General features: G+C 41.5%; 1 protein-coding gene across 4 annotated transcripts in view; it reads right to left on the bottom strand.

Moving 5' to 3' along the window:
• Nrg4 (neuregulin 4) overlaps window positions 1-26,785 on the bottom strand; it is a 69,412-nt gene extending 42,627 nt beyond the window's left edge. For all 4 annotated transcript variants that reach the window (XM_052188311.1, XM_052188312.1, XM_052188313.1 and 1 more), the window contains exons 1-3: window positions 26,624-26,785; window positions 25,652-25,715; window positions 23,947-24,040 (exon numbers count right to left, since the gene is read on the bottom strand). In XM_052188311.1, the coding sequence (XP_052044271.1) occupies window positions 23,947-24,040; window positions 25,652-25,715; window positions 26,624-26,662 (197 nt within the window). In that variant the 5' untranslated portion in view covers window positions 26,663-26,785. The remainder of the gene's footprint in view (window positions 1-23,946; window positions 24,041-25,651; window positions 25,716-26,623) is intronic.
• Between the last annotated feature and the right edge of the window lie 693 nt (window positions 26,786-27,478).

Genomic DNA, 27,478 nt, shown 5'->3' with positions numbered 1-27,478 from the left:
GACATCCGGGGAGCACCTCTCAATCTACCTGTGATGGCATCCTGGGGAGCACCTCTCAGTATACCTGTGAGGACAACCCAGGAAGCACCTCTTAGTACACCTGTAAGGGCATCCTGAGAACACCTCTCAATACACCTGTGAGGGCATCCCGGGGAGCACCTCTCAGTACACCCCGGAGAGCACCTCTCAGTACACCTGTGAGGACATCCCAGGGAGCACCTCTCAGTACACCTGTGAGGGCATTCTGGGGAGCACCTCTCAGTATACCTGTGAGGGCATCCCAGGGAGAATTAGGTAAGGGGAAGACACGCCTGGAGTATGGCTGGCACCATCTGAAAGGCTAGAAGGGCAAATGCAATCAAAGGGAAAGGATGTTTCTATCTGCAGTCATCCTGTGTGTCCTGTGTCCACCATGGTAGGCTCCCTACTCCCCTGCTCTTACCTACAGTGAGGGACCAAGATGGCTAAAGCTATGCCAAAACAACTCCTCCTTTAAACTGTATCATAGTGATAAAAACTGAAAACCCCTCAAATAATGCCCAACTATACTTATCTCATTAAAGAGAAATTGAACAATTGCTGAAAGAATTAGCCTTATGAAAAACACTGTAGCTAACAATATACATAATTAAAGCTCTTCCTAATAAATCACTGTCATAAAAGGAGAGACATTTCATACCCTAGCTTGAAAAGTTCCTATCTATCCTTGAATCTGTACCAATGCAATACCTATAACCCCTCACTGAAATATGTATTGTCTTAGACAACAGTGAAGTGCTCTTTATGATAGATTAGTAAAACATTTGAAATATTAAACACATAGCTTAAAAATACACTTTAATATTATAATAAAAACAAAACCTCCAATGATATAAGAAATAGTTTTCCTGTAGTTCAAATCAGGGTCCTCTAGTAAGAATACCATAAGTGTGAGAAAAGAGGGGATTTGGGAGAAAAGGGGGTAATTTTTATTAAAATGGAGCCATTTATATATATCAGCCTGTCTCCCGCCCCTCCAAGTGTCTCAAGAGCTGCAGAGACAACCATCTGTTCCTGTCCAAGAACTTAGCTGCACCAAGATGAGGCGCATCCCGAGATCAGACAGGCTGGGAACCCCTGAATGTGAGTGCTGAAACCTCTAACATGTAGAGGGAAAACACGTGCTGCATACATATAAAGCCATCCTGAGTGGCTAGCATGGTCACAGTGTCAGGCTAGGGACAGATTCCAGTTCCCTGTGCAGTGTTACCTTGGCAGCGGCAGCTCTACTTCCAAGGACCCTTCAGTCCTGTCACAACTGTGACCTAGTTCTAGCAAGGCTAAAACACTCATTTCATCATCAAAAACTATGGCAGAAGCAGCTACGTGCCACTCTGTTTTCATTATCCTTAATTATTTTAGCTAATCACAGAATCTGTCACCATGCACAGGGCTACACGAATCACACTTCTCTGCCTCACTTCTTCTCAGTGAGACAGTCATGGGACATGTAGGTTCCAGCTAGCAGGACACGAGGAAAAGTGAAACATGTCCTGCACAGGTTAGACTTTCTCCTTTCCTTGTTACACTGCTTGAAAAGTCGTAATCCAAAGATTCTAAGATGTGTGTGAGAAATATCAGGAGAAGCAAAGATGAAGCCGAAATCACAAAGAGGTCCATGGACCAGTGAGGCCAGTGGGCACCATTAAGACTGCTTCCCAAGCCAGGTATGGTGGTGGCTTGTGCCTTGATTCCCAGGTCTTGAGAGAGAGAAAAAGAGGGGGGGAGGGGGGAGGAGAGAGAGAGAGAGAGAGAGAAAGAGAGAGAGAGAGAGAGAGAGAGAGAGAGAGAGAGAGAGAGAGAGAGAGAGAGAGAGACAGAGAGAGACAGAGATAGGGATCTCTGTGGGTTTGAGGCCATCCTGGTCTAAATAGTGAATTCCAGGCCAGTCAGAGCTATGCAGTATGTATGTTTATATGTACCTTGTCTTAGATAGATAGACAGACAGACAGATAGATAGATACATAGTTAGATAGTAGGAAAGATGATAGACACAAACAGAGAGATGATAGACAGATGACATGTAATCAGATGATAGAAGATAAATGATAAGAGAAAGAAAGAAAGAAAGAAAGAAAGAAAGAAAGAAAGAAAGAAAGAAAGAAAGAAAGAAAGAAAGAAAGAAAGAAAGAAGGAAGGAAGGAAGGAAGGAAAGAAGGAAAGAAGGAAGGAAAGAAGGAAGGAAGGAAGGAAGGAAGGAAGGAAAGAAGGAAGGAAGGAAGGAAAGAAGGAAGGAAAGAAGGAAAGAAAGAAGGAAGGAAGGAAGGAAGGAAGGAAGGAAAGAAGGAAGGAAAGAAGGAAGGAAGGCAGGCAAAGCAGCCCATTTTGACTTGCAGGAACTAATTGTCATGTTTGCAGGGATGGAAGCAGGGAGTGGAGACACAGGGACAACACAGATGTACAAGTGACTGCAGGATGCCAAGGATACCCTCCCCCCACAGACAGCAGTGCGGTAGTCCCTGGGAAGCCGCCTTTTCTCCAGTAAGTAACCTCCCACCCACGCTCAGGCAAGAAGCTATGTAATCTCAATGGACCACACACAAGAAGAAGCCACAAATAGAAGGGACCCTTATTGAAAAGAAAGGCTCCAGGGGTCGAAGGAGGAAGGATGGGAGAGGAGAACAGGAGATGAAAAACTAGTAAAACCCAAGTGAAAGCAAGAATTTCAAAGAAAACTACTGACATGGGAAAACATTACTATTCTGACACAAGGCCACAGGAAGAAACAGTGATTCTGTGTAAGGCAGAAGAGAACAGGAGCCTCTGCCCTTGCTGTGAACATAAAACTACCCTGGGGGAAAAAGCCTTTTAAAAATACAAATAAAGCCTTTAATAAAAGGGAAAGAAAGCAGAGGTAAATTCTATGGTAATTCCCAGTACTGACGACTTGTTAAGAATGGAGCGAGCACAGTGCCATCCCCAAGGCAACCGTTATTATAGCAGAGGCATAAAGGGAAGCTGCCAAGGGACTGCTCCAGAAGAGACCAGCACGGGCTCCCAGGGCTACTCCGCCCTCCGTGCAGGCAGGCATGAGGAGATGCCCCATCCTCCAGGCATGTGCTCCCAGGTCCCCAGCCCTGTGCAGGCAGGCATGAGGAGATGCCCCATCCTCCAGGCATGGGCTCCCAGGTCCCCAGCCCTGTGCAGGCAGGCATGAGGAGATGCCCCATCCTCCAGGCACGGGCTCCCAGGTCCCCAGCCCTGTGCAGGCAGGCATGAGGAGATGCCCCATCCTCCAGGCACGGGCTCCCAGGTCCCCCCCCCCTACCCCCGGTATAGGCAGGCATGAGATACCCAATATTCTAGTAATGACCGGTGATAACATTTCTGAAGTGCTTGCTGTCTACCACAGAGGCTTTTCAGACACTTGGTGCCCAAGGTTTTTCCTGGGAGCAGGCCATGACCTCATCCTGTCTAGTATATAGCATCATCCTAGACTTTCAAAAGGAAAGCAGGTATTCAGTATAAACTGCGTTGCATACACAGTAAGAAACACACTCTCATTTAAAAGTTTTACAGAAGTAAAACTATATGCCAGGCAAGTGCTGTACAAGCAGGTCTTTCCAAGACAGCTATCTCAGGCCTGTTATACTCTATTCTATACACCTTGACTAATACAAACAGGACAGCCTCATCTGTTACAAGATAAATGTGAATTATAGCAATACTGAGTTACTCTGTTCTCTGTCTGTTGGGTTGGAAAAGTTCAAACTAAGGAAATGTTCTGCTTGGTAATGAGGCAGTTCCATATGCAGTTGGTAGGGACTCAGATGCCTTGTCAACCAGTCGGACAATGTCTACCAGAATTACAAATACATACATCCCCTCTGCCAGGCCAGCTTCATGAAATGTGCTTGCACCTGTAAAATGAAAGGTTATCCCTCATGGCACGGTCTGCACGAAACAACCTGAACTAATGCTACTCACGTTTGTGGGGTGCTCATTTAAAGAACCCGACTGCACTGCCAGTCCTTCAAGATTACTGCATACACAGGGCCTGGAAGATGGGTGCATAGGTATACCGATCCTGACAACCTGAGTTTGATCCCCAGAACCAACATGGTGGAGGAAGAGAACCAACTCCTATAAGCTGTCCTCCATGAGTGCACCATGGGATGCATGTCCTCACCAGACACAAAATAAATAAATGTTTTAAAATCACATATATAACCAACTACGGTACTTGATGATGATAATTAACTATTACTGCGCTTGGCATTTACTATACTATTACTGTTAATTACTATTGCTATATTGCAGAATTACAGAGTGCTGTCTGTCTACCTGTGAAGTTTCCTATAAAGAAGTGAGCTCTGCTACACCAGCAGTGGGTTTGCAGCCGTGTTTCGTACACCACTTGAGCATAAAGAAGCTGTGTTAAGCGACCTGCCTTGCACCACCTACGTTTGCGTAAGTACTTTATCATGTTGGGACAATGACAGAATCGCTTAACGCGTTTATCAGAACACATCCCATCATTAAGTAACATAGGGCAGCGATACATAACCATTTGTGCTAGAAGCTTCTGAAGTTGCTCACACAGGAGCAGAGAATAGACACGTGACAGGAACGTGGAGCTGTGCATGGTATGCCAATCCCTATTGTTCCATTTTTCTTAGCCCTATGAATTTTTTAACAATTTTTTTAAAATGCCAATAGCTTCTGGGACCCCCACTAAAGCAATGGCAGGAGACGGTTGCTAAACAACAATCATAATCAGAGGCAACTGTGTCCTGAGACTTCTGCTCATTTCTCTGCCAGACACTGGTAGATTTCTGGACAAATACACCCCATAGCTCTCTGTGTTCTGTCTGTTACAGTGGACACTGGCTCTCAGTAAGGTTCACCATACACTGCAAGATCCAAGGAACCAACCAGTGATGTCACTTTTAATCCGAATAAACAAATTTGTGGGCATCTGTGTTAACTTCTGGGGAATATTATTGAATAGAGACAGTGGGGAGTCCGTCTACATATGGGAACGTGTACACAGAGCCTGTGGGAGAGACTAGAGATATGACTTTATCCCAAACAGTACCACACAGTATGACGTAGCAGTTTCTAATATTATAAGAACTCTGTTTTGATTCAGACCAACACTGGGATGCTCGCTCCTTCACAGAGATGTGGGTCTTCCTCTTACCTCAGTTTACCGTTGCCCAGTGACCTGCTTTTAACAGTTTAGGAGCATGATGGTGGCTGCTCAGATTCTTTTTTGGGGGGGATGAGGAGGGGTCAAAATGGAATTTCTCTGTGTAGGCCTGGCTGTCCTAGAACTCTCCCTGTAGATCAGGCTGGTCTTAAAGATCCACCTACCTCTGCCTCCCAGAGTGCTGGGATCAAAGTTGTTCCCTTGTAGATACCAATTATCTGCAAAATCCCAGCATGCCAGCCGGCAAGATGGCTCAGTGGTGAAAGGTGCTTGTCACCAAGTCTGATGACCTATTTGATCTCAGGAACTTGTGGAAGGTGGAAGGAGAGAACTGGCTTCCACAAATTATCCTCTGATCTCTACCTGTGCTATGGCTCATGTGCAGGCATACACACACACACACACACACACACACAAACACATATACACAAATTGAAGTGTAAGAAAAGTCTTAGAATATAAAATATTTTAATTCTGCTGACTTTTGGGCCACTGATTTTATATGTGTGTGTGAAAATATATTAAAATATATTTATGAATTATATTTATAAACATATTAAAATACATATTTGAAGAAGCAATAGTACTATATGTATACATACATATATATACATACAAACATACATACATACATACATACATATATATATGTATGTATGTGGTGCATCTTCTTAATAGCTGACTGGAGTGGAAGAAGTCGTCTTCCTGTGGGTGGTCCCACCCTTGGGCAGGTGGTCCTAGGTTGTACAAAAATGCCAACTGAATAAGCTACATCATCAGTAAGCAGCATTCCTCCATGGCCTTGCCTCAGTTCCTGCCTCCAGGATCCTGCCCTGACTTTCCTTCAAGATGGACAGTAACCTGTAAGGTGAAATAATTTCTTTCTTTCTAAAGTTGCTTTTAGTCATGGTGTTTATCCCAGTAACAGAAACCTACCTCAGAGAGCAAATCTACTCTAATTATGCTCTCTGAACGAAAACACAGACTCAGTGTCTGCAGGATATCTGTAGTAATATTGTATTCTTTCATTATAGATGTCAGCAATTTTATTTATTCTTCCCTGGGTTCTGAAGCAGAAGTATTTCCATGAGTTTGAGGCCAGCCTGGGCTACACAGTAAGTTCCAGGTCAGCTAGGATACAATATGTATTCTTGTCTCTAAAATACTTTGTAATAAGAGAACATATTTGATGGCAAGGGTCAGAAAATGTTTTCTTTAAAAAGAAAGTAGATATTTTAGGTATTGTGGTTCATGGTGTCTTTAGCTGGATTCAACAATATAGCAAAGCAAGTACAGATGATATGTAAATGAATATATCTGTGTTTATAAAACTATTATAAACATTGAGACAAGAATTTCATATAAATCACCTATGTCAAAAAATAGTCTTTAAAATACTTTCAAATGTAAAACTATTATTAACCCATATTCTATAAAAATTGGTGACTGGGGGGGGGGTTCTGGTCCATGTGTTGCTAATCTTTGTTCTGTAAAATTTCAATTACAAAGCCAGGCGTGATGGCACACGCCTGTAATCCCAGCACTTGGGAGGCAGAGGCAGGTGGATTTCTGAGTTCGAGGCCAGCCTGGTCTACAGAGTGAGTTCCAGGACAGCCATGGCTACACAGAGAAACCCTGTCTCAGAACCCCCCCTCGCCCCCACTCCAAAATTCAATTACAAGTTTACTAAGGGATTGCTTAGCCCAGCATAAGTTATATCTTTGCAACTGTATCATGAACATTTAAAATGTAGATGGAATGTAGATTTTAAGTTCTGATGGTAGCAATTTGGCCTAGTGGGTGGCTGGTAGCAGTTCTTGGAATACTCTGTCCTATCAACAGCTGTGAGAGAGCCATTGAAATCTCTGATTCATGGATTTATCTGTTTGCCTTGCTGACCTTTTCAATTATTTCATGCATTTTCAATTTCTATTGCTAGTTTCACACATATCTGTGATTATTATCTTCCTAATTAACAGTTCTTTCATTATAAAATGTTTCTCTTAGGTAAAAAATACTAAGTTGAGCCAGAAGCAGCGGACGTGTCCAGCAAAACAGGACCAGGCAGACAAAACACACCATTGCACAGGTGAACTCACAGCAGCTGTGACTTTAGACACACACAGGTTGAGCCAGGGGAAATCCCAGCATGGACCAGGGCGGGGCTTGTGTGGTCCCACTCCTAGCTGAGAAGCTATTTTCAGTTGGTGGCTGCTGGGAAGAGAGACAGCCTGCTTTTCTTCAGGGATATGATCCCTGAGAGGCTAACCCCTGCTCCAGATGGTTCAACACCCACTCCCACACAGGCAGCACTAAATGGACTCAGTGGGTTTTAAATTACGAGAAGAATGCATGAAGTTGGATGGGAAGGGATTGGTGGGGTAGGAGCCTGGAGGGGAAGAGGAAAGGCAGTGCATTAGATCAAAACATTATACACATTTATAAAATTGCAAACGGTAAATACATAAAATGACATCTTCTATTCCTTCCTGCCAGGTGACACTCTGCTTGAGGGTTACCTCCTCCAAAGCCATTGTCATGACTCCAGCTGTGGCCTCCTGTCTCCATGGTGCAACTGTTTCTCTTTTCCCTCATCCATTACTGTGTCTTATTAAAATCTCTGTCCTCTCAGCTCTCTCCTCCCTTTCCCCACAGCCCTCCTCCACGTGTCTTCTTATATCCAGCATGTTTAGCCTATTTACAGTTTATGAAGTTGATAGGTTGATATTGGTCTGCCCCGATTTCTTTTTGCACCATTCAGCTGCTCATTTTAATGAGCCTTACAGCTAAGTCTGTATTATGTCCCTGGAGCTGAAATGTGTATCCTTAATGTGTCATAAAATCTTCCCGTCAACACCTGCCCTCTGTGGCCCACGGTCAGGGGCATGCCTTGACCTGCTATGCTCCACAATACATGTTTGCTTTAAACAGTTGTATATACCTCACCTGAGTTGAAACGTAAGTGTGTCTAACATGCATGTACACTTGCACTCTTGTTAGTGCTCTTCACGCCTCTCTGCAGACTCAGGCACTGTTTTCCCTCAATCTGGGGACTTTTGCTTTTCCTCTAGTACTGACTGACTGTCAGTGAATGATCTTCATTTTCATATATCCCAAATATATCTTTATCTTGCTTTCATTTTAACAGCTTTGTTGAGACATATAATTCCTATAACATATAACCCTTAGATGGTTTGATGATTTTAGTAGATTTATTTATTTACAGGGTTGTTACCCAAAATCTAATTTTAGGATGTTTTAATCCCATCTAAAAGCAATAGCAATTCATGAGCAGTCAACCCCCATTTTCCACCTCACTGATAACGTCTAAGTTCTAACTGCTAACTGAGTTACCTAACCTAACTTCTCCCCTATAAAGTTGCCTCTGTGAGATGTCTGCATTAACTTCCAGATGTGGTATTTGCCTGCAGGGCTTTACCCAGTTTTAAGGGCTTGTCCATTGGCAAATGGCCATTGAAAGGGGAAACTCAATGGTGACGGTGATGGTCCCTTTCCACATGCCTCTTCCTTTTATTTCTAACTATCCCCAGCTACCTTTGGGTTCTTTTCCCACAACTTTGCTACATTCTCAGAGTTCATCATTTTTATTTGAAAGGAAGGGGAACCACTCCAGTCTTTCCTAAAGAACAGGTTTCAACCAGAATGTGTTCTGATAAAGCTCAAGTATGAAAGAACCTCCTGGGATTTAAGAATTGAGGCCCTTCTCTCAGGCTGAAGTACCGTGGCCACTGGCCACATGAATAGTATTCCTGGAAGGCAAGATTTAGAAGAAAAATGCATAAAGGGAAATAATTCAGGCTATAATATTCATTTCTTAAACTTATTCAGTATGTTCAGCTTGACTGTTAGGTATAAGCAGGAAACTGATATGGTATACAACATTTAGAGCCGGAGGAAATAGGGTTATTTAATTCAAAATTAATTAAAAAGTTAATGAGACAGAGCAGGACAAAGCAAAGTTCACTTAAATAATGGAGACTGGCTTAGTATGCATTAACCTGTACAAACAGCGAGCTGTCTACCTAGAGACATTGTCAGCTGGCAAAGACGCCTAAGTCTGGGAATGTCGTGGAGGCAAATATCGGTGGTGTGTATTCAAACACTGTCAAATAGAGGCAGTTCTGGCCAGGCGACACAACGCCACTACAGTCTGGTGTGAGATTTGTTTTTTCCTCTCATGGATATAAATGCATCATGGAAGTTAGACATTTAAATTAGATCACGTTCCTGTCCCCCCCTACCCCACCCCATGCAATAGTGCCCAAAACTAAATGTTCTGATTACAAATTTGGCATCCTATCTGCGTCAGTCCATAGGGAGAGAAAATGCCTGGCTCTCATGTTAGTTCTGCCCGTTATAAAGCAGTAAGTTAGCAAGCTGATTTTAGACACTATTTTCTGTAAACTTAGTCTGTGCATGTCTGATGATGAGAGATGAAGCCCACTCACAGTGCTGAAATATCATCTGTCACACCTCATAATCCTTGTCACGGCAGTCTGCAACTCTCTTAGTTCCCTGCACTCAGTAATACTAGTTCATGGAGTAGTGAAAAAAATTGTTTTAACTACGAGAGTTTGAGGCCTATTTTTCATATTGTTAAACAAGTTTAAGGTTTTTTTGTTTGTTTTTGTGATAGGGTCTCATGACGTAGCCTTGGGTGTCCCAGAACAATGTAGACCAGGCTGGCCTCTGACTCACAGAGATCCACCTGTTTTTGCTTCCCAGGTGCTAGAATTAAAGGTGTGTGCCACTGTGCCCAGCTAATTTGATTCTTAGTGTATCATGGATGCTTAACTGTATAGGACAAAGAAGACAAAGATCCAATGCCAGAGAACTAGCAGACTGAAAAGCTGGGGAATGAAGTCAGTCAGTCAGCCGGTGAGAGACCCCCCAACTCAATGTTTCTAGACCTCTAAACAACTAGCCCATCACAGAGTAACTTGTTTTTCTGCTTTCAGCTAGAGAAAGATAGCCCCACCCGGTTCTAGTTCCAATGTTTAACTATACAGTGCCCCAAGGATGTTTGCTCCAGATAATCTCTAACCTTCCTCACTTCCTCATTCTGTACTTCCCCATTCCATGCATGTTTTGTCCTCCACCCCTTGCCTTGTGAATTGTGTCCTCCAACCCTTGTCTTGTGATTTTTCTCCTTTAAATACCCCTGACTTCAGTTGTATGGGGTCCTTAGTCCTCTACCCCTGCGTGGTATATGGCTGTGGAACCCAGAATTCTGGAATAAAGAAATCCTCATGCTATTGCATTGAGACCTTTTCTCACAAGTGATTTGGGTGTCGCCTTCCGGGGTGTGGGGTGCTGGGGCACCCTCGGTTTTGGGGGTCTTACATTTTTTGGTGCATGGGCCGGGAAGTGCAATTTTCCTTCACACACAAGAACCAACTCAGAGGTAAAGGGGATCCCCTCTGGAATGTGTGTATGTACCGGCTGGTGTCTGTATTCTGAATATCTGTACTGCTCTGTTTTCTGTATCTGAGGAGACGTGCGTTTTCGGTGAACAGCTGTCTTCTCGGGTTCGTGAGTACCAGAGGACTGTGGTGGGCAGACGTGCTCTATACCACAGGCTACGACCCGGGGAGATGTTCCCGGGTATTTTGGGGGAACTCCAGAGACCCTGGAAGATTCCCATCTGAATTTCGGAGAGGACACGGTAGTTCTACTGAATTGGAGAACTTATACACTTCTGGCCATCTGGTTTTCTGATCTGGTTCTGTCCCTCTCAGTGGAGGTGAATACTTGTCAGTTTTGTGTGTCTCTGTCTACAGTTTAACCACTAGATAGGTGCTGCGGTTTGTTTTCTGTCTGTCTCATGTGTGTCAAAGTCTGAGTCTATAAGCCTTTTTGAAAATTTCGGTTTTGCTTGCAAGCTTCTGGGGTTCAGAGAACCTGTATGGTGTGAGGCTCGACTAGTGCAGGACTTGACTGACAGCTGCTAGAGTCGAGACCATGAGGTCTGGAGGAAGCTTTAGATCTGGGAGAAAGCTAAATAAGGCTCTCCTCCATCTGTAAACAGCAAGACAGTAATGGTGGAAGCCATGCTTTGCTGAAATCTGTTTTATCTGATCCCTGCTATGTGTGCAGGGATGCCTGGTGTCTGAAACTGGGCCCTTCTAGGGGCAAATTGTGTGATTTTCCTTGCTCTTATGTTCTTGACTCTAGAGGCCTGACGGTGGCAGGGTCAGGCTGTCTATGTGGTGTTGTTTTGTATCGTGTTTTGTGTTCTTGGACTTAGACGGACGATATATTTTGACTTTGACTGAAAAGCAACTTTGTCTGTGGCACCAAAATCAGGTCATGTGACTCAAGCACCCCAAAATCAGGTCACATGACTCAAGTGTGCCAACTTAGAACAAAAGGAGAGACAAAATAGTTGGGCCCTACGCCCCCTGAAAATGAAAACAAGTCTTAACAAGACGCTCAATGTGGCAGGTGTGAGAATTTTTGGGTTTAAGTTGGTACAAATGGTTTATTTATTTTAACTTGTTTAAATTGTTATGATCGATGTGATGTTAAACTTTGTGGGAGAGAGGTCAAACTAAGGGAGACCTCCAGAAGACTAGATTCTAAAATATTAAGTGAAAAAAAATCTGTCTTTGTGATACTAAAATCTTTATAATTGTTATTAAGTTCAAGGCATAAGTTCTTATTTGATACAGGTTTTATTTTGATACAAAATCAAGGCTTTCATTGGTATAAATACTAAATTTGAAAGTACAGGATTTACACCCAGTTCTTTGTTATTATTACTGATCTGAGATGTTTAAGCCTATGAGTTTAGGGCTAAATAGAAATATAAGGCTCTGAGTTTATTGTTAGGGTGTTTTCTAGGTTATAATCAGAAATAGCTGAAGATAGTTTAATAGACAACAGTCCACATTATTTTACATAGATAGTTGGTTTCCAAAAACATCAAAAATCCATGATATATGATGTTTATGTCTTAAAAGCTATGTAAAGCTTTCTATATGTTTTCAGTTAATATTGGTCACTCTTAGATTTCTGATGGGGTTGAAGACTGTTAGTCTCACAGACAGCCCAAGCTGTTTAATCTTGAGAAAGCTGATATAAATTTAAATAAATGATTTTCAGGTGACATAATATTTAAAGCCAGGACATGAGTCAATCCTTACAATGTTAATTCTTAAGTGTTAATTCTGACAGTCTTTTAAAATAATACAGATGAAAAGGGTTCTGTTTAATTGACAGGGATGATAAACTAGGTGTTATGTCAATCTTATACTTTATGATTTACAAAATGGTAATAATTATGCTCAATTGATATTTAGAGAGGACCTGAAACCACCTATCCTGATACCATGGTAGCTCTCTCACTAAGGGTATATTTCCCAAGAGACTAATTAATCTTTGAGAGTGTTTTATTTGTAATACAGGAAGCCAAAAATATTACCCCTCAGACAAAAGGTAAGAGGCATCTGATAGACCAACACCAGACTCCATTGGCAGGTCTCGAGGGCATGGCAGCCCACGAATTTGACCAAGGTATGTAAGGTTAAGCAGGGACCAGATGAGTCACCTGCAGCTTTTCTAGAGCAGCTCATAGAGGCATTCTGCCAATATACATGCTATGAATCCAGGGGCTTGGAATATAAAGCTACTATGACAATGTTTCTTATAGACAGAGCTAGTAGAGATATCAGGAAAGAGCTTCAGAGGTTAGAGGGATTTGGTGCAGGTTTCTGAGATGGTCTGTAGAAGGATTTAGTAGTGTAGGTTATTGAGAAAGTCTGTAGAGAGATTTAGTAGTTTGCTGAGACAAGGAGACAGAGGAGGAGAAGAAACGGAGAAAAAAGAAAGAAAATGACAGAGAAGCAAGGAAGGTACAGAGAACCCTGGATATAATAGTTAAAAAAAGCAGAAAAGGGAGACAGAAAAGGACCAATGTGCATACTATAAAGAAAGAGGCCACTGAGCCAGAGTGTGCCCTAAGAAATAGAAGTTGGGAGCAGGAAAAGTGCCCCCAAATGGCAAAGCCAGGTGTTAGCCCTGGGTGAAGACAGTGATTAGGGGAGATGGGTTTTCTGACCACCTCCCCCAACCCAGGATAACTGTGGGAGTGAAAGAGAAACCCACTCAGTTCTTGGTGGATACAGGGGCTCAACACTCGGTCTTCCAAGCCAATGGCACTGTTTCCAAGAAAAGATCTTGGATCCAAGAAGTCCCTGGCACCAAACTGTATTCATGGACTACCCGAAGAACAGCAGACCTAGGGATGGGATGGGTAGCCCATCCATTTAGGGTCACCCCAGACGGTTCCTATCCTCTGGTGAAGTAAGACATACACTCCAAAATGGGGAGGGGGGCAGATATGCTTCCAGCCCAATGGGCTGCAGCTTACTGGCCCAAAAAGAGAGACTGACCCCTGCTGAAAGTTGCTATAGACCGGAGCAGTTTTCTCCATGATGGAAGCAGGTGCTGTTATGGTGGACGGCACAAATGTCATCTGGGTAGAAGAATCTTTACCCCCTGGCAGGCCAATGCAGAAAGTGGAGCTCGTTGCTCTCACCAAGACCTTGGAACTTGGAACCAGCAAGAAAATCAACAGCCACATGGATAACAGGTATGCCTTTGCCACAGCCCATGTCCACAAGGATATATGCCAAGAGGACTGTTCACATCAGAGGAAACCAAGAGGAAATCTTGGACCTCTCAGATGTCCTAATGAAGTCAGCCACTGTGAGTATTCACTGCCCAGGACGTGCAAAGGGAAAAGTCTCAATGGGCAATAGCCAGGCAGAGCAAGTGGCTCCAGGAATGGATATGCAGGAGCCTATATTGGTTATGGGTCTGTAAGAGACACCCATTGGGAAATGGGACAAAATTAAGGAACAGCCTCACTTAAAAAAGGACTGAGATTGCTAGCCACACTACCAACCATTACCAAGAGAAGGTGCACACAAGAAGGGAGAACTATACTCCCCAGAAAGTAAGCCAAAGACTCAGTAGGCCAAATGCACAGATGGACTCATATAGGGGATTAAAAACCTTGTCCTGGCAGTTAAGGGACTAAACGTATATATTTATGACTCAGGTTTTAGGCTAGAGAGATAATAGAACAGTGTAAGATATGCCAGCAAGTAAATGCTTATGCACTAAAGAGTAAACAGGGCAAAAGACCTAGAAGAGAACAGTATATTAAGAGATTTTATAAAAGCTACAGCAGGAGAATATGGTTATAAAATATTTTATAGCATTTATAGATACTTTTATCTAGGTGAGTTGAAGCAGGAAACAGCTGCCAAGGTTAGAAGAAATTTTTCCAAGTTTCAGAGTGCCCAAGGTAATTAGATCAGACAATGGTTCTGTTTTTGTTTCTAAGGTAAGTCAGAAATTGTCAGAGATAATGGGGACTAATTGGAAACATTATTGGACCTACTGTCCCCAGGGCTCAAGGCAGGTAGAGAGAATAAACAAAACCCTATGAGAGACCTTAACTAAATTGACCTTGGAGACTGGTTCAGGCTGGGTGGTGCCTCTCCCCTTGTTTCTGAAGAGCCCCTACCATTTTAACCTGACCCCCTAGAGATCTTCTTTGATACCCCAACTCCTTTGATGTTCACTGGGCCCTCCCAGGAGGTGTCCCACAATATGAGATTTGCCTTAAAAGCTCCAGGCATGCCAGAGACTCCTCACTGCTTCCAGATAGGTGACTGGATCTGTATAAGAAAGCTTCAGGAACTGTTGCTTGAACCCTGATGAAAGAAACCCTCACCAAATTGACCACCAAGACTGGTGTTAAAGATTAGATAGCTCTCCCTACCCTTTTTGCTTCAGGCTTTTGTTCTCTAGGCTCAAGGCCCTCAAGTGGGTGAGGCAGCAGATGTGGAAGGCCTACTCAAGAGAAAGAGACTTGCAAGTCCCACATTGCTTCCAATTTGGAGATTAGGTCTATGTTAGACGCTGCGGCGCAGAAAAATCTTGAATCTCGGTGGAAAAGCCCTTATCTTGTACTTTTGACCATCCTGCTTTCTGTTTTGATGAGACCCTTTGTAATTTTACTCCTTTTGCTTACAATTGGAACCTGTGTAACTAACCGGTTAATAACTTTTATTAGGGAACCATATAAGTGCTGTGCAGATTCTTATGCTTGACAACAATATCAGAGATTAGGGCAGGACAATCCAGAATATATAGAGTCAGAGATTTAGTTCTACAGTTCTAAGATTAGAACTATTAACAAGAGAAGGAGTGGGGAATGAGAGAGACGCCCCCCCCAACTCAATGTTTTTAGAGTCCTAAGCAACTAGCCCATCACAGAGTAACTTGTTTTTCTGCTTTCAACTTGAGAAAGATAGCCCACCCTGTTCTAGTTCCAATGTTTAACTATACAGTGCCCCAAGGATGTTTGCTCCAGATAATCTCTAACCTTCCTCACTTCCTAATTCTGTACTTCCCCATTCCATGCATGTTTTGTCCTCCACCCCTTGCCTTGTGAATTGTGTCCTCCAACCCTTGTCTTGTGATTTTTCCCCTTTAAATACCCCTGACTTCAGTTGCATGGGGTCCTCAGTCCTCTACTCCTGCGTGGTATATGGCTGTGGAACCCAGAATTCTGGAATAAAGAAATCCTCATGCTATTGCATTGAGACCTTTTCTCGAAAGTGATTTGGGTGTCGCCTTCCGGGGTGTGGGGTGCTGGGGCACCTTCGTTTTTTGGGGGTCTTACAGTCTCTCACTCTTCTTAGATGTAGCAAGAAAGAAATTCATTCACAGAACTGAAAAATGTGCAGCATTACTTCCTAGCAACTGACTGTTGAAGTGGCTAATCATTTATGTCGATCACTTACTTACCTATATAAAGGCGGCACTGGGTCTCAGTGCGCTCATGATGATGAGATTTACTTCTAGTCTTGGGGGGTCCGATGAAATGGCTCCATCAGAGTCTACTCCAAACCTTAAAAACCTTCCGCAAAAACCATAACGCAAAAATGTGTTTTGGCAGCTGCATAATGAGGGTCTATAAATACTGGTTCTGCGCACTTGTGTCTGACCCCGCCCCCACCCCCAGGATTGCTGCTATATTTGGAGTTCCACTTCACACGTATTGGTTGAGATAATTTGTAGAAAGGATGAGGTAGGTGCAAAACAGAGGGCACTGTCTGTCAGGACTCTTCAGGCGCCCCAGCCTCCACCGGCCGCTTTTCTCAATTTCATACTCTATTAGACTAAAAAAGGTTGTGATGCTCCAAAGAGTTGATTCGTTAATGGGAGAAGGAAACTGAGCTAAATAAGAGTGCAAGCAGTTCAATAATACCCTTGTACAAAATCACAAATACATTTTATGGGGTAATTTATTTACTAGCTTCCTTAGTGGAAAGGAACACAATTAAAAAATTTTGGTACCAGTTCAACTTCATGAGAAATTTGAAAACATATTTGTATTGGTCACTCTTATTATCGTGCCTGACTAGATTTACAATCACCATGGAAACACACCTCCAGGGTATTTCCAGAAAGGTCTGAAGAAGAGGAAAGCCCAGCCTTGAATGTGGGCTGGGGTCTCAGACCAGATAGAAAGGAGAAGCCACCCGCTTCTGCTTCCTGAGGGTTGATGTAATGTGACCAGCTACCTCACAGCAGCTGACAAACCAAAAGCCAAAATTAACCCCTCCTCCAGTCATAGTTAACTTCTGTCTTTCTGCTACAACCAAAAGTCACTCAGGAAGAGGGAAGTTCAACTGTTTGTGAGAATGTTCAGGGGCTGCACCTTCTCAGTTGCTAATGGCTGTGTGTGGGAGGCCCTGTTCTCTGCCTGCAAGCAGCAGCATTCCTGAGCAGGCAGGGCTGGATTCTGTAAGGAAGATTGCTGAGCTGGCAGCCGCAGGAGGAAATGATTAAGCAGTGTTCCCCCAGGGTCTCTGTTTAAGCGGCTACCTTGACTCCTGACCTGCCTTTCCTGGATCATGGACTGTGATGTATCAATGTGAACCAAATAAACCCTTTCCTCCCCAGGTTTCTTTTGATCATGGTGTTTATCACAGCAGTAGCAAACCAAGGCGCTCCCTTAAGTTGCTTTTTGTTGCCTTGAAGGCACACTCTCAAGTACTGGTAGGTTAATGCAAAAAAAAAAAAAAAAAAAAGTTTTTCTTGTTCATTATACAGTCTAATGCCCAATCCCACCTGGCTATCTTCTCTACCTTCCGGTTCTGCTACCTTAGGTAACTTGAAAAGAGAAATGAAGTCTGGAGTGATGGAGCTGGCTTTAAAAGCCAGACTTGCCAGGGGCTGGGGTCCCTTTGGTTGTTATCCAATGTGAGGATCTTCTGCAAGGACCCAATGTATCTGCAAGCAAGACTAGGAAATGCAGAACAGATGAGTCTGTATTGGACACTAAGAGCCTCTGCTACAGTGTGTAGAACAGAAATGGTAAATTCTTCCTTGAGAGTCTCTATAATGGATAGAAAGCTTTGGGTGAGTTTCAGAACACACTATTAATTTTGAACCTATCTGGTGAAAACCCAACTACTATCAGAAACTTTACAAACTATGAAAGACTTCAACCAAGTTGTAGGGCATTCATTCATTCCAAAGGCAATCACCCAATAACTGCTCTACAGCTGTTCTGTATAGATTTGAAAAACAGATAAAAACATGCCATTGTGGAATTGGCATTCTACCTTAGGGAGTTAGAAACTAAAGACTAAGCAAACATTAAGTAGATGGTGAGAGGTTTGCAGAATCAGAGCTGGAGAAGGAAAGTGGGCCTCAGCTTTTCCTGAGAGAGAGATAAAAATATAAAGACAGCAAGGGGGCTGCCCTTGAAGAAATTGCAGGGAAAAAGCCCAGCACAGAGGAAGACATGGGGGTGCGGGGGCTGAGCAGTCCTAGTGCAGGGAACAGCAGGGCGGCTACAGTGACTCTGGAGATGAGAAGACAAGAGCAAGACACAAGGCCAGAGCACTGGAGCAGGCTGTGCTGTGCTTTGTCAGCCATTGGCTTTTACCCGAGAAAGTCCCACAGGCGTCCTAAGCGTAGAAATAACTTACTTTTTAAATTCATAGAGAACACTGATTTTAATAATAAAACACAAAGTGTATGGAATGAGCTCCCTTCAGGGATGTTCAAAACATCTATACCATGTTGAAGGCATTCCTGAAGTACTCGAGAGAGACTCTGGATAAATGCAAACACACTTCTCAATCCTAGATAAGGAGCTTCCGCATTATAAACCAATAAATATTCCTTAAGTAAATGTACCACAATTAAAACAACCCCCACCCCTCCAAAACCAAGTTCTTTTTCGGAACAGATAAAGTACTTCCAAAGTTCAGATGGAAATATCAAAACGCATGGGCAGGGGACAGCCACTAGACTTACTGCATATTACTCTGAAAATTCAGCAGCTAAGAGAGATTGCTACCTACTGGCACAGAAAGTTAGATTTCTGTGTGCTAATGGGAACTGGGACAGCCAGAGCAGTGACACTGGGGGATCAGAATTGCCTTCCTGCTTTCAATCTGTTCTCTCCAAAATGCTTGTCCCGACTTACCCTCAACTGTGCACTATTAACAGGCAGAGCGAGCTAGGCTAGGCCCTTGCTTTTGAGGGTACCAAATGCCAGTTCCAGGATCTTAGACATACTAACCTCTACAACTGGGAGGAATACATTTCTATTGTTAGCAGCACAAACCCACTAAGTAAACATTTTAAAGAAGATAAAGGTAGATCCTTAACCACATACTATACAAAACCCAAATATTTGTATATGGGTTTACGATATGTATGTGGTACCTGAAGCAAACATGGGTGAATTCCTTATAAACTTAGACCAAGGAGGACATCTCTTTCTTAGTATGACTAAAACTAGAAGAGTTTTAAAAAATAACAGAATTTGACTTCAAGAAAACAAAGCTACCATGTGGAAAAAGTAAACAGGTTAAGTTAAAAAGGATAAACTATAAGTAATTTTCGATGACTTATGTCATAGGGGGAAAATCCAAATTTAAAATGAAAATCTTATAGGGAAAGGAATAGAAATTCTAATCATGAAAATAAATGCATTATGAAACATTTTAATTATACTTAAACAATGACATAATCAACTCAAATTCTGAGATGCTTTTAATTATCAGATTGGCAGAAATTTGGAAGTTTTCCAGGATATAGATGGAGAACGAGGCACCCAAAGACCTTATTAGTGGGAAATCAGTTATCATATCAAAAGCTCTCTGGAGAGTGAGTTTATAACACATTAAAGTTACAAATGTATTTATCTTCAGCCCAGCAATCTCACTCCCAGAAATGCATTTTACAGGGTGAGTGGATGGAAGTTATTGTTTAAATGCTACTGAGCCCCTGGTCCACAAGGTAAGCACCGAGATGGATGGTGGTAATCACACAGTATTGAGTAGACTTAATATACACTGGTGTGCATATTTAAATGTGGTTAAGATAATAAATTTTATGTCATATATATTATATATATATTATATATGTGTGTGTATATATATATATATATATATATATATATATATATGGTACAATAACATTTTGAAAAATATCATTAAGATATATATATACCTAGACATCCCCCTAAGTCTTTTGGAAATAAAGATTACACTTTAGGCTAATCTGAGTTGAAAGCTGGAGCTGGGACTGGGTGAGTATTAAAGCCCCTCTGTGCAGTTACAGGATGCAGAAAAGACAGCAGGGACAGCAACAGAAGAGAGAAGGAGGGCTGCAGATCAGCAATCCAATTTAATTAATTAATTAATTTTAAAAATTAAAATAGGCTGGGTGGTGGTGCGCCTTTAACTCCAGAACTTGGTAGGAAGAAGCAGGCAGATCTGAATTCAAAGCCATACTGGTCTACAGAGCAAGTTATTCGGAGGTGTGGCCTTGCTGGAAGAAGTGTGTTACTGTGGGGGGGAGCAATGAAAGCCTCCTCTGAACCTCGTGGGAGTCGATCTTCTCCTGGCTACCTTTGGATGAAGACGTAGAACCTCCAGCCCCACATCTGCCTAGATGCTGCCATGCTCCTGCCTTGATGATAATAGACTGAACCTCTGAACCAGTAAGCCAGCTCCTTAATAAGAGTTGCTTTAGTCATGGTGTCTCCTCACAGCAATTAAAATTCTAATTAAGACATATACATACAAGAAAGATATTTAGACACATTAAAAAAAGCAATAAACCTATATTTTTTTAAAAAAAAAAATCTAAGCGCAGACTATTGACCAAATGAGGCAGAATTACAGAGCCCAGACATAACCCCTCACACACACCAAGACACCAAGACCATCCAACGAAGAAAAGACAGTTTTCACCACACGATGTTAGAAAACCTGCACAGGTACATTAAATCAACCAACCAACCAACCAACCAACCAAGAAACCTCATCTCATACCAAACACAAAGATTAACATAAAATAGATCAAAGGCCTAAACACAGACACAAACATTTCTGGAGAAAGCAAGGGGGAAGCTTCGTGATGGGTCTGGCAATGAATTCTTAGAATAACAAAGAAAAAAATTAAGATTTTCCAAGTGTCAACTCTCATGCTAGTGTGACCCTGGAGTGACAGGTGCTCAGAAAGGACCCAGAAGGCTTCACGGGGAGTAGGAAACTCCTGTACCTCACCATCTGAGGAGTACAGCATCTTTGGCAGAGGAAGCAGCATGGAGTCAGGCCCAGCACATGTGTTGTACATCCTAAGTCGATGCACATAGTTCAAGGTCCTAGAACTAAAGGCCAGTAGGAAGCTGGGCAGGGCAGCAGCTCATGCCTTGGATCCCAGCCAGCCTGGGTTACATAAGAGTTCCAGGCCAGCCTAGGCCAGTATGAGATCTCACTACAAACCGAAATGAAACAAAACACACTGAAAAGATCAGAAGGAATCTTTAAAGCACAGTAGAGATGACAAGGGAAGATGGTTACAAACTGATTAAAAAATTCAGTAATATAACCAGAAAAACAAAATTTGATTAACTCTTACTAAAAGAAAAACATTTCAGACTGGTTTGTTTGTTTTTTTTTTAAAGCTTACTCTTAATAAACTTTTAGCTTACCTTTAATAAAAAGTTGAAGGGGAAAAATCTCCTATTCAATACTCAATAAGGGATAACTAGTTTAGCCATCCTAATATCAATGAACCATATGTGCAAAGACAGCATTATTAGGGACAAAGAAGGTCAGTATCATACAATGATGAAAGCGACATTTACCAGAAGATAATCCATTATATATTTATATGGGTTTAATAATATTATTTCAAAATATTTTAAGTAAAAACTGAGCAGAAACCATATTGAAGATTCAAAATTACAGAAGGAACTCTTGCATAGCTCTTTAGTTATTGAGAAACCAAACAGATAAAAACACAGGGAGGATTTCAGGGAAATGGTCTAATGGGCATGCACAACCCTGACCATCACTAAGTTCACACTCTCCTCTACCCCAGGCTGACCACTTCAAATTCAGTCCACGAACCAGGCTTCTAGCCCAGTTTTCACAAACACCAATGACAGAGTCTCACATCATCTCTCAGGCTGGCTATGAACCTGTATCAGTCCCGCTGCCTCCCGCTGCCTCCGTGATAGAGAATTAACAACAGCTGCTCAATTAAAATGTTAGCTTAAAATCATTTATTTAAAAGTCTAGGTAGTTAAATTACATAAAGAAGGCCAGAGCAGATTCTAAGAAAGTTCAACAAACAAAAAAGTACAGACAAGAGGAGAAAATGCGACGTACTTTATGCACAGAGAGATTGTATTAGAGCTGCAAAGCAGATTTAGACAACACCATTGTGAAATTTCAATTTTTTTTAAAAAAATAATTCACTTACCTGTTTCCCTAAAAAATACTGGTCATTGACTCAGACTTAAACTTGTTTCTAAAACTTCATCATGGATAATGGATCATTCAGTCTTCAGGTGGTGAGACAGACTAGGGGCTATTTATATTTTAATAAAATAGTACCGACTCTACAAATGACTAACCATGTAATAACTTCCCCACATTTCTGTAGACGTGCATGGGGAGAAGCCAGCTCTGATTTGTGGTGAGGTCAAGGGTCAGGGAGAATGTAGTCTTGAAATATTAGTAGGTTTTGAATGTGGCTACAGACAAAGAAGAGGCAGAACAGTTTAAGTTCAAGGTTATGTAAAGTGTATCTAATGCAAACAGAACAAGCACTGACAGCGCCCGAGATGAAGGCCACAAAGGTAGGCTCGGTACCAAAAAGCCTAAAAGCTAAGCAAAACTGTAAGGCTTTACTTCATAGAGAGTCAGTGTGCAGGCGTGGGATCTGTTAACGTTTTCTTGATTTCGCAGGTATGGTGATACAAATGGGGCTCCAGGAGTTAGTTTGGGGACTATTTCTGTTAGACAAACCTGGAGCCAGGAAGGTCTGACAGTAAAAACAGAAAGGACTGGAAAGATTCAAGAGGTAGGGCAAAGAAGAAATCTGAAGTGACAACTGGCTGAACCAGCAAAACCAGTCAGAAACAAGTCTGGATTTCTCCATGACAAGATGATTGGAAATACAGGTGATAGTGTGGAAGGGGTAGAAAATGAATTTATCACCCTCAGATATTGCTGTTACAGTCTACAATAGCAACAACTATAGTAGAATGTTGTCCTAAGGTCATGGGAAGGCTATTATTTTTAATAAAATAATACATGATTTAAACTACGTCTGCCCTTGAACACCCCTGAAGCTTCAAACACTTTGCTCCTTGACTCCCAATCTTCCCTGCCCTCCCTCTCATCCAGCTCTGATCTCTCTTTCTCTTGGGTGCTGAACAGCTCTTGGTCACGTGGCACATTCATTGATAGGGCCAACCCCACTGATATATGGCTATACACTACAGTGGCTAGCTCTGCGAGCCTCATCCTCTGCCCATCACAAGCTCAGAGTATGATGATGGCTATTCACTGCCTGCTGTTCAAAACTGGAAACGGGAAGGAACTAGACACATTCTTAAATTTAATATTTTACCAGCAAACTGCCTGTTCTCTTTCATTGAGGGTAGCTTTTCGGAAATCTACTAAACCCATATTTATCCAAGCAAAAGGCTGCAGGCAACCAACCTTCCTTCCCAAGTTAGTGAATCTCTAAATCCTGGCATTCTTAACACTGTCTTTTAGCTTATTTGGTGCAGAGACAGCTTGATGGTTCAAATATTCTGACCACAATGCAATTAATTTATACATTAAGGGATTATCACTGAGAAATAATACCCATAGGTTAAAGAAAAAGTCACAATGGAAAATTTTAAACTTGGAACTGAACAATTAGAATTTGGAGGATGAAATAGGACGCTCTTTAAATCTCTTAAAGCAGTAGTTACTATCTATGGGAAGAGAGTAAAGACCAGCTTGTTATTTTGTATTTAAGCATTCTAAATTAAAGCAAAATGTCTCGTGTGAGCTTCGTGTACAAGTGATTTCTCACAATGTTTTGCTAACCATGTTAACCAGATCATTTTCCCTAAACGGCTAAAATTGTAAAATTCAGAAGGGTCTCTTGAGTGTGTTCTTCTTTATTATCTGCCTAGGCTGGTTAACTACCAAGCCAGGTTTGAAAATGACCCCACATTGTGACTTTTATCTGCTGCTTTGTTTTGTTTTCTTCCAGAAGCTAACTGTCCTACAAAGAACAGAACATCACCATACCCCTTTATCTTATATATTTTTACCTTCTTTTAAAATCAAATGATGAAACTGAAATCACCCTCTCCCCCAGTCCGCATCACTCACCTACAGAATGGGCTGGGGATAGTAGGAATCACATAACAAATCCCCCCATTCAGGCAAAATGACCTGTGCCTGGGACCACAGGGCTGCTCGTGATCTACAACACACATGCATATGAAATAGACACCGTTAACGCTTTTCCAAGGCCGCCTGAGGTCGAGATGTCTCATCTAAGAACAAATCAGCATTTTTTTTTTACAAGAATGAATTTTCTTTTCTCAAAGCAAAACAATTTTATTCCTTATTTCATGGACAAGAGTATCTATCCCTTAAAAGCCATCCTATCCCAAGGATATGGCTGTTGGCAATAATAAATGTAGAAGCTATATGACAGAAATAAGAAATTTTCACAGATTAAAGTACAGTCTTACTACAAAACATGCCTCTCCCTTGAGAGGCACAGGGATTCTGTAGTACTTAGATATTTCCTGGACAAAGCTGTATTTAGATCTTTATTTTACTGTTTATATCTCAAATATATATATATATATATATATATATATATATATATATATATATATATATATATATATATATATTTGAACCTCATATATATATATGATTGAAATTGTAGTGGGAAAAAATTTAGATAATTGAAATAGATTCTGATTCTGATTTCTAAAAACACTTTTACATATCAATATCAAAAAACAAAGGAAACAATCGAATGAGGGTTGATTTGAAGGGGATTCCCCGATAGCTCTCCCCATACTCCCCATCCCTCACACAAAAAATTCCTTGAAAATTTAGCCTGTAGCTTCGGCCCAGTTCAAACGTTAGACTACCAAGGAAAGAAGCCAGGCTTCCTCTCTCCCTACTTTTTTTCCAGTTTTACTTCTCTTTCACCTTTGACCTTTCCTTTACCAGTTTTTATCAGCTACTATTTACATGGGAAAACTGAGACTTTCTCCTTAAAGAGAACATCATATTGCTTAAAAATTGCATGTTGCTAGTTTGTTTCTGCCTAAAACATGATCTACAATCAACAATCATCTAATGTGAAGAAGAAAATTACATTACTTCTTTTTGCCATCCCACTTGGCATTAAAACACAATATGCCATTAAAAAAAACTTGCTAGTATATTGACTTCTAAAATATTGACACCTGTTAACATAATTTCAAGGAGCTAGAAATCTCCAGTCTGAATTTGAAAAGTTTAAATTCTCCTTTTACTTTAGAAACAAGAAAACTTGTTTCAGTTTCAGATTGTAACTATGAAATTATCAAAAAAAGGTATACAATACTAAAGAATTAAAAAAAAAACACTACAAAGAATTTAGTGTTACAGAAACAAAAATAAACTGGCTCAAACTTGTTTTTTTTTTTTCTCCAGATTCCCTTTTCTTTTTATACAAAGCCCTGTCTGTTAGTAATCCAACTTCTAACCTCACTCACCTAACCTGAACTACTACCTCTTAAGCCAATTTTATTCTGGTTTCATTCACAAGGTAAATGAGACGTGAAAAGTTGATACCAGATAGAAAGCTAAAATCTGTCACTTTGTAAAAAGAAAAAAAAAACCCAACAAAACAAAAATACAAAGTAAAATAGCTTTATGTTATATAGGTATTTTAAAGCTAAACTATGTAATGTTTTTGTAAGACTTTGCATGGGGGACAATATAGTTTTATATTAATATACATTAGTCATTTTCTTACTAAATACACTCACACATAGACAAAAAGTATGAACTTACAAGAAATTACCTGTTGGCATCTTAATTTTTAAAGTTTCATTCTTGGTGGAAGAATTAAGGTTGAAAAACAGCACCTAAAATAATTTAAAATTTATATTTTAGGGGAAGTTATCCTGTTTGAAGAACATTATAATGTGCCAAATGTTCCATCAGCAAAACTCTAAAGTGTTGAAAATAAAACATTTGTGACAGAATTTGAGCATCTCAGATACACAGTGCTAAAACATGAACAGATAAAACAAAGATCGACGTTAAAGGGGTAGCGTTGGGTGAGAACGTTGGGTGGCACTGCATCTCGCTGGCGAACACACATGGATATGTGCAGACACATGCTCGACTGAGTCACCTCCAGAGACGTCTGTGCGTTTAAAGCCCTCGGAAATCTAACTTCCATGATGAACCCATGACCTCCCAACTTTCAACTTGTTGAAAATGGCCATTCTATAGAAAAATCTCAAATGGCATTTAACCACTTCAGTTATAGATTTAAAACTTGCACAAGGGCACGTCCACGCTTGGTAGGCAGAAGCTACATATTCTGCCTGTCAATCAATTGACAAACGCCCCTCCTTAAAACAGTGTCTGAGATTTGGCAAGGCAAGGTAAATGAAAACATAAAAACTCATAAAAACTCATACATAAAAAACTCATGTCATAAAAACTCATGTCTATGCTTATGAGTAAAGTTTGCTACCATAACAGAAACAAAGGCATTGAAATAGAGCTGCAGATGAAGCAGTTATCCTTACCTTGTGATTGCAAGCTCTTGTCTTAGTACAAAGATTGTAATGAAAGTTTAATCTACTACTTCATATAAGAACATGCAATATTAAAGTCTTCTAGAGGCAATCTCTTTTACAGACTCGCAGAGGGAGGGAGGGAGGGAGGGAGGGAGAGAGAGAGAGAGAGAGAACACATAAGCATAGTAAACGTATAATCAGTAACTCATTTTTTTCTTTGTCCCCAAATAAACAAGGCTTACCTCAAAAAAACCCATAAAAAGGTAAATTTTGCTAGACATACAACATGTCACACGTTTTTGAAGGCTGAGGACTTCGACAGCGGTGACTGGTGACTTGTACTTTACAACGAGTCAAAAATCTGATTTATGTCACTTCAGTGTAGGCGAGGTCAAGGCAGACCAAGGTGTGAGCAGAGGTCAGGAGCAGCCAGGGGAACCACGCCCACATAGGGGTCAGGATCAGCCAGGGGAACCACGCCCACACAGGAGTCAGGAGCAGCCAGGGGAACCACGCCCACAGGTTTCCAAAGCGCAAATGGGCAGGATTTCACTAAAAGAAAGAGCTGCAGCTGCGGTAGGTGGCGCCCCTAAAGCGTGGTCCAAGTTTCAAAGTTATGAAATAAGCCACGTACTTTAGAGCCCTTACTAATCTATCTCTGCATGTCTTGGTAACTCATAAGTGTTATGTAAGTTTGTGGAGAAATGGCATTTTGGTGTGAAACTAATGGTCAGGTGCACCACAGAGTTTAAAAACTAATTTCCTAATAGACTATGTGAAATAATAATAATAAATAATAAATAATGACTTGAACTTATCAAACTGAACGAAGCAATAGTTGAAACGGGGCTCACACACCTATGGTGGCACTTACAATGATGCAGCTCGTGGATCTGCTAATATAAGTTCTCAGGAGAACGGTGACAGCCATTTGGGCGCGCCACCACGATCTCTGAATGCGTGCGTAAGGCCTGTTGTGTCTGGGAAACGCTGTCTCCTTGGAGTCACCCATCACCTCTGGCTCTTAGAATCCTTTCTCCTCCCCTTCTGAGAAGATCCCTCAGCCTCCTATACGCTAAGAAAAGTTAAGTTACAAA

Source organism: Apodemus sylvaticus, chromosome 7 (assembly GCF_947179515.1).
Source record: "Apodemus sylvaticus chromosome 7, mApoSyl1.1, whole genome shotgun sequence".
Lineage (NCBI taxonomy): Eukaryota > Metazoa > Chordata > Mammalia > Rodentia > Muridae > Apodemus > Apodemus sylvaticus.
Note: the sequence above shows the minus strand (reverse complement) of the source record. Positions and strands in the feature narration are given on the sequence as shown.